At 46.1% G+C, this 7834-nt stretch overlaps 1 protein-coding gene across 1 annotated transcript; it reads right to left on the reverse strand.

Moving 5' to 3' along the window:
* Nucleotides 1–298: 298 nt before the first annotated feature.
* On the reverse strand, nucleotides 299–5878 carry GPX7 (glutathione peroxidase 7). Its single transcript, XM_075287698.1, has 3 exons — nucleotides 5665–5878; nucleotides 2496–2757; nucleotides 299–807 (listed from the first exon to the last, which is right to left on the reverse strand). Exons 1-3 carry the CDS (start codon nucleotides 5794–5796, stop codon nucleotides 644–646), a joined length of 558 nt encoding a protein of 185 aa, XP_075143799.1. The 5' UTR covers nucleotides 5797–5878; the 3' UTR covers nucleotides 299–643.
* Nucleotides 5879–7834: the final 1956 nt, after the last annotated feature.

A 7834-nucleotide genomic window follows, 5' to 3' on the forward strand; every position in this document is an offset into this window, starting at 1 on the left:
CGGCGGTCAGTTTCCAAACCCATTCATTTGAAGGGGTTTGCAAAGTGTCTGCCCGTGAGCGTCTTCTGCCTCTCCGCGGCGAAACTGTTATTTTAAGAATTACTAAGAATTTTCTTAAAAATATAAATTAATTTTTGAGAAATTTTTTAAAACTTTATTTAACCTACAGGTCACTTTCTGCCTATACGTCCCCAACAAAATTAAGTAAGTGAGCAATATACAATGCTAATAGAACAATAAAGGCCAATAAAGTTCAATTTATTTTATTGGACAAGGCTCTGGTTGCCATTTGGGCCATTGGTTTTGCAGTGGTCATAAAAAAAATTCTAAAAAAGTAGAAAAGTATCCAAAATATCCAGAATCATGACGAGTGAGCTGAGATAGACAGCTAGCATTTGGCTTGCTCGATAGTTTTCTTATTGCAGTGTCTTAGGAAATCCTTGAGACATGCTCTGCGCTCCTAAACGTCTTATTACGAGGGATGGCGACGTTCGCGTGTTGGTTTCCATGGCAGCATTACCAGCCAATCCCTGCGCCAGTGGAAAGAGCCTTTAAGCGGAGGGTCAATAAAACCGTACCACGTTCAATAATAACCCCGTCCCATTCCCCCGAGCTGCCATGTTGCGGTCATGGATATCGATCATCAAAGCTCTTCTTTCTTCTTCAGAATCAATTTCCTCACCAGCTCGGTGACGTGAGGCTTCACCTCCTCCACAGACACGGCAGGGCCCCAGGCGTTCACTACTTTTCCATCAGGTCCGACAAGAAACTTCCAAAAGTTCCAATCCGGTTCTTTACCAGAGGACTCTGGAAAAAATACAGAAAGATAAAGAACTAAAAATGACCAAATAACCAGATAGAAGACGGTCAGAGTTGTCACAATATTTTGCCACCTCCTTGGCGCTGAGATGAGGGACTGTCTAGATTTATATGGGCTTAATTTCTTTACAGTCCAGTTTGTGCGACGAAATGTAGTTTTGTCATTTTTTGTGACACTGGTCATGGGATCGAACCGGCTAACCAACTAGCAGCTGTCTAATCTGAAGAAAAGGTGGTAAGGCCTGGAGGACAAGGCCTGGTTCTGATCATGTGACCCATGGAGAACCAAGTCATAGCTAACCTTTTTGGGATAAAGTGGCGAGGGTGATGCAAAACAGCTGTGTGACCATTGTTACAAAAATGGCTGCTTTCCACTGTTGTGGGCATGAGACCTTAAAGGGATCCTATCATTGGATTCCCTTTTTTTCTGACTAACACGTAGGAATAGCCTTAAGAAAGTCTATTCTTCTCCTACCTTTAGATGTCTTCTATGTGCCGCCTTTTGGTAGAAATCCAAGTTTTCTTCGGTATGCAAATGAGCTCTCTCACAGCAATGGAGGCAGGGCCCCAGCGTTCAGTAGCCCAGTACTGGGGGCGTCCTCAATGCAGCGATGCCTCCATCTTATTCTGGAATGCCCTCTCCCTGCGTCTTCTTCTGTCCTGGGTTTCAATCTTCTTGGCATGCGCAGTCGGCTCTGCCATCGGGCCTCGTGCATGTCCACGGCCACAAGAAAATGGCCGCCTATACCAGCTTACTGTGCTGACTGCACATGCCTAGAAGATTGAAACCCAGCTCCGGAAGAAGACACGGGGAGGGGCTGTTCCAGAAGAAGATAGAGGCGGCGCTGGAGAGTTCTCTCGCAGTATTTGGGATGTCCCCAGTGCTGTTTGAGCGGTGAGGACCGCCTCCAGTGCCGCGAGACAACTCTTTTGCATACCGAAGAAAACCCGGATTTCTACCGAACGGTGGTGCGGAGAAGACATCTAAAGGTAGGAGGCCTTTCTTAAGGCTATTCCTATGTGTTAGTCAGTAAAAAAAAGGGTATCCAATGATAGGATCCCTTTAATCTATAAACACAGGACTGTGTCCGATTCATGTCTTGGCCATTTTGCTTCTGTCCATTTTTATGGCTCGCAATCCATCATGTCGCATCAGTTTTCTAAAACAGATGAATTTCATTTGTTTTTTTTTCTTTGACCCGGCCCACAGATCTGTTTCTATTGGATACAATTCGGATTTCTTTCCCTTTTTTTATGTCCATTAAAGGGGTTGTGCAGGACCTCAAAAACATGGCGGCTTTCTTCTTCTTAGGAAGTGACCTCACGTCCTTCGGTCACATGGCAATGCCACAGTATCATCCCATTAAAATGAATGAGACTGAGCAGCAGAATGGCCATGTGACCAGCGGACATGATGTCACTTACTGAGAAGAAAGCAGCCATGTTTTTGAAGTCCTTTCATTGAATTAATTGATTTCTATTGGGTCAAAATGAACAAATCTAGAACCTTTATCTCACCATTTTTCTGAATGTCTTCATTCACCGTCATTGGGGCGGATTTATTAAGAAGGTTTAAGCGCAAAACTGTCGTCGTTGTCTATAGCAATGTTGTGTTGCAACGTTCAACCACCAAAAGACTACATCACCCTTGATAGTCGTGTGACCCCTGTTCTCACCTGTTAGATATTTGAAGGCCGCGTTGGCTCCGGTCCCCGTCACCGCTAACTTGCTGAACATGGGGAAGGTAACACCGTAAGTTTTTTTGACGAAAGAATCAATCTCGCGATCGCTGTTTGGCTCCTGGTGCCCAAACTGGTTACAAGGGAAGCCCAGAACATTGAAGTGGTAAGGTCCCAGGTCCCGCTGGAGCTTCTGCAGCGCCTTGTAGTGGTCATCGGTGTAGCCACATTGACTGGCCACATTGACAACCAATGCCACCTAGGAAGATGGAGCAAAGGGGTAGTAAGAGTGCAGCGTATAGAACGTTACTGGAGCGATCTCTGGACAAATAAACTGCATGGTGCAATGTCAAGCTTAGAACTGATGGGGGTCTGTGATCTTAGACCCCTACCAATAAAGGGGTCGCTATGCTACAATGCACACTGTGCACGGAGATTGCACTGGGAGAGCTGTCCGCCTCTCTTGGACATATGGAAATCTTGGGAAGCCAGAGGGTCATACTGCTCACTGCAACGCAGCCAGCCTTCTTTCCAGTTAGTGGTGGGGTCTCAGCCCAGGGATCGCCAATAGTAACATCAGGATTACCGGGGTCTAGCTCTGGACTATGCACACACATCTGAATAAATATCACAAATAAAAATCACTATATGTTTCTCCATTTTAACTTTAAAGGGATTTTCCAACACTGTGATATTGATGACTTATCCTTAGCATACAGTATCCATATCGGACGGGTGGGGGTCCAACACGTAGGGACCCCCTACTGTTCAGCTGTTTGAACAGCCTGCAGCTTTCAGACAAATACTTGCAGCCTCTTTACTGCATTATCAAGAACAGCGCCACTCCTATGTGGAGGCTGTGATTGGTATTGCAGATCAGCCCCATTTATTTGAATTGGACTGAACTGCAAACAGGTCATGTGACACATGAGCATGACATCACCAGCTTGTAAAGCAATCACATCCAACAGCTATTCGGCTGGGGTGCCAGGCATCAGACCCTCACCAATAGTGATGATCTATCCCGGACAACCCCATTGTATAAGGAAAATGTCAGCAACTTTCCAATATACTTCAGATTGGAAGATCTTTGAGAGTATATGGAGGGTCCTATGCCGCATGAACCATGGGGCACCCCAGGAACCTTGCTGTGTACCCTCTAGACCAGGGGTCAGCTACCCTCAGCACTCCGGCTTCTGTGACACTACAAGTTCCAGCATGCTCCAGTTACTTCTATGGGAGTTCCAAGAACAGTAAAGCAAGTACGCATGCTGGGAGTTGTAGTTTCACAACGTCTGAAGGTTGTTGAGGTTACGGATCTACATTAAGGGGATTAATAAGAATTCTCCATCATTGATCTTTTAGGGCTGGGGGGGGGGGGGTCCAGCTCCTTATGACTGTGATCGCTGGGGGTCTACTGATCCATATAACAAGCCCCATTCATTCTAATAGAGAATGAACAACACCCTTTCATCCTCAGGATCAGCGAGGGGCTCACCAGCCAAATGCCCACACTTAAAGGGGATGTCCCACACTTGGGATGGGACCTTGCTATTAATAATGCACAGTTACACCTCCTAGGCCTCTTTTGTAGTCTGCAGTATACGTTGCAGCCACATTGTGCGAACCCTTCTATCACAGCACATGCCACGTCCACAAGCCCCTTGTAAGGAGCAGAGGAGGGAGGAAACTTCATTCCATTCTGAGTTAACCCCTCTGAGCCCAAACAAGAGCAGACAGGCATTCTCTATGCCCGCAATGTTATATCTGACCGTTCCTTCTGAATCTTTGTAGCCGGGAATATTGAATACCTTAGTTTGTCGCAGTTAGCTGACATGTTAGGTGTAATAGACAGGAATGAGCCAGGCACGCCTATAGGAGGAATACACACACAGCTGGTTAGTAGGGAGCAGCGGGAAGGGTACAGTTCTTACAGCTGGGGTCTAGTAAACAGATATAGGGGGGTCACGTATACAATTTATCCCTTGTACGCTTTTCAGTGGGCTCCATAAACATCTTTACAACAAGACAGATGTATATAGTGTCTCATGACGTATAGGGATGTAGTAGATGCTGCAAAGAGAAGGTTCTGCTGAGCTAGAGGAAAGTTCTGGAGAGAAGCGTGGGCCCAGGCTATAGGGGAGACAATGATAGCATCCTCTGAGACAGGTCCACTAGAAAGTTCTAGATAGAAGAACATTCTAAGCAGCAGGTCCATGTTCTATGTCTACAGATCTACTGTAAGGTTCTAGCATGTTATGTAGTAGAGGTCATATACAGTTGCAGCTTATTACAGGAAAAGTCCATGCAATAGATGTAAGGTTATTGTAAGGTTCTAGATACACTGAAGTTCTATGTAGCAGAAGTTACATGCAGGTTCTAGCTACTTACAGGAAAGGTCATGTATACACGTCTCTAGTAAGGTTCTAGACACAGTAGTAGTATGCAGATAGATGTAGGATTTTTTTTATGCAGCAGACATATATTGTAATGTTCTGAATAGCTGGGTGCTATGTAAGTGTTATGTGCAGGTTCTGGATACAGGAATGGTCTGTGTACACAGATCACTAGTGAGGTTCTAGATACAGGAATGTTCTATGTATCCAAATCTTTAGTCAGGCTCTAGATACAGGAAAGTTCTAGTGAGTTTCTAGATACAAGAATATTCTATGCACACACAGAGCTCTACAGAGGTTCCAGTTACAGGAATGTTCTGTGTATCCAGATTTCTTGTGAGGTTCTAGATATAGGAATGTTCTATGCATACAGTTTTACAGTAAGGTTCTAGATACAGGAATGTTCCATGCACACAGATCTTTAGTGAGGTTCTAGATACAGGAATGTTCTAGTGAGGTTCTAGATACAGGAATGTTCTAGTGAGGTACTAGGTACACGAATGTTGTATGCATACAGATCTCTAGTAATACTCTAGATACAGCAAACCTCTATGATTACTCATCTATAGCGATGTTCTAGATACAGGAATGCTAGCGAGGTACTAGGTACATGAATGTTGTATGCATACAGATCTCTAGTAATACTCTAGATACAGCAATACTCTATGCATACACATCTATGTTCTAGAAACAGGAATGTTCTCTGCACACACAGAGCTCTATGTAGGCTTCTGCAGCAGGCAGGGTTTCAGGGTTTTGCTGGCACTCACCGACCCCCGGTACTTCTCCAGAGACACCAGTTTGCCCCTGATATTGACCACCTTGAAGGTGTAGAAGTCCTTGTCCTTCTGCAGGGAGGGTGCCAGGAAGAGCAGCAGGAGCAGCAGCCCGGAGGAGTACATGGTACTCAGCGATCCTCAGTCACTGCCGCCAGCTCCACGACTGCGGCTCCTCAGGAACTGGGGCAGGACCCTGCGGTTAACTCCTTGTGCGCCGGACACAGCAGAGGCAGGAGAAGCTCCAGGACCCGCGTCCTCGCCCCTCCTCCAAATACCGCGTATATTGTGTGGAGGAGGAGTGTGCACAGCTGCAGAAACTATCCGGCTGTGACGTGTCAGAGCGCCCCCTACCCTGTAATACCATACAGTATAGTGGCAAGTAAGGGGTGCTCCAGTGCACCCCTACACATCGGGCCTTATTCACATGAAGCAGACACTACGGGCTGGTCAGTTTTTTGGATAGAAGACAATTATTCAAGACAATGGGGCAGATTTATTAAATTGTCCTCTCATTGTCTCAAGGCAGCGATGGGAGGAAAAAATAAGTGTCCTCCACTACAGGGATTCTGCAGCAGTTTTTGCAATCACTGCTAAAAAAACCCCAAAAAAACTTAAAAAAATTTCTGCCTCCCATTCATTTCAATGGAGTTTGTAAGGCGGAATCCGCCATAAGAGAGATCAGGACGCTATGTATTCCTATGGTGCATTCATACTAAGGGTGCGTTCACACGATGTAACATTGTGCGTGATCTGGCACGTATACACGTGCCGGCAGATTACGCGCTCAAAATGCTCCCATTCATTTCAATGGGAGTTAGGAGCGTATATGCCGCGTTATTTTGCGCCCTTGATTTTGCGGCCGCAAAATAACCTGGCGTATACGCTCCTAACTCTCATTGAAATGAATGGGAGCATTTTGAGCGCGTAATCTGCCGGCACGTGTATACGTGCCAGATCACGTGCAATGTTACATCGTGTGAACGCACCCTTAGTGTACGCTGAGCTGATTCTGAACGTAAAACACGTTCAGAATCAGCGCGTACAAAGCAGATCCCATTCATTTCAATGGGAGCCGAAACCGTATATGCGGCGCTATTTTGTGGCCGCCGCAAAATAGTGCCGCGTATATGGTACCGGCTTCCATTGAAAACAATGGGAGCGTACACGGCCCGCAAAAGCTCCTGCGGCATTTACGTTCCACATTATGAACCAAAATACTCTGTGTGAACCTGGCCTGATAATGCCCTCTTTGGTCCCCTACTTATTATGTGCTATCTATAATATGTGAGCATTCCTATGTTGTAGAGGGGTCTTTGGAACCCCTGCCCTCTGATGCACCCCTTATAGCTACACCCTTGCCCTTCAATCACCCACATGGATGCCGACTTAGTATGCAATGCACCCGCCCTGCCTCTGCTCACACTCAGATAGTGGTGAAGCATGTAGTCACCATGACCATGCTACAGGGTAAGAGGGTAGGGGTTTGTGAGGCTGGAGGTCTGGTTTCCTCCTCACTACCAGAGTGTCATGGAGGGAATAGCTTTGTTATTTCTGACCTAGTAAATTAATGCAGTAAGCCCAATGGGAACAGGGACTGTTGTGGATGCTGACCACTTCTTTACTTTCCTCTCCAGTACATTGCATTACTACTTTTGTAGATCTCATAGGTGTCCACTAGAGGGCAACCCATAACAATAAATGTAATGTAAATAAGTAATAGTGGTAAATACTGGGGTATGTACAGAGAAGTGTCCAGATGAGATACAGGTGAGGGGTCCTGGGCACCCATTTGTGGCACAGATCATACTGTGTGGGGGCCACTGTGAAGCAGATTGTACTGTGTGGGGGCCACTGTGGAGCAGAGGCTTTTCTGCAATGATGTGGGATTCTACCAAGTAGTCTCTCAGCCGAGGACAGCTGTTTCAATCTGATTGCATCTCTTCAGCCCGGCGCAGAGAAGACTGACTTGGCAGAGGTGAGAGGCTTCTAGACAGGGTTAAGGGGATATCATCACTCCTTAGGGAGAGACCACCATGTAGGTGTGTAGAGTCTTATTAAGCCATAGACGCTCCACTGTGAGGGATCATGGGAAGAATATGCAAATCTGTCTTCCATGATATAATTAGGAAGACATGCAGCCCAATAGAGGGCGCTAGGCCTC

Source organism: Leptodactylus fuscus, chromosome 9 (assembly GCF_031893055.1).
Source record: "Leptodactylus fuscus isolate aLepFus1 chromosome 9, aLepFus1.hap2, whole genome shotgun sequence".
NCBI lineage: Eukaryota > Metazoa > Chordata > Amphibia > Anura > Leptodactylidae > Leptodactylus > Leptodactylus fuscus.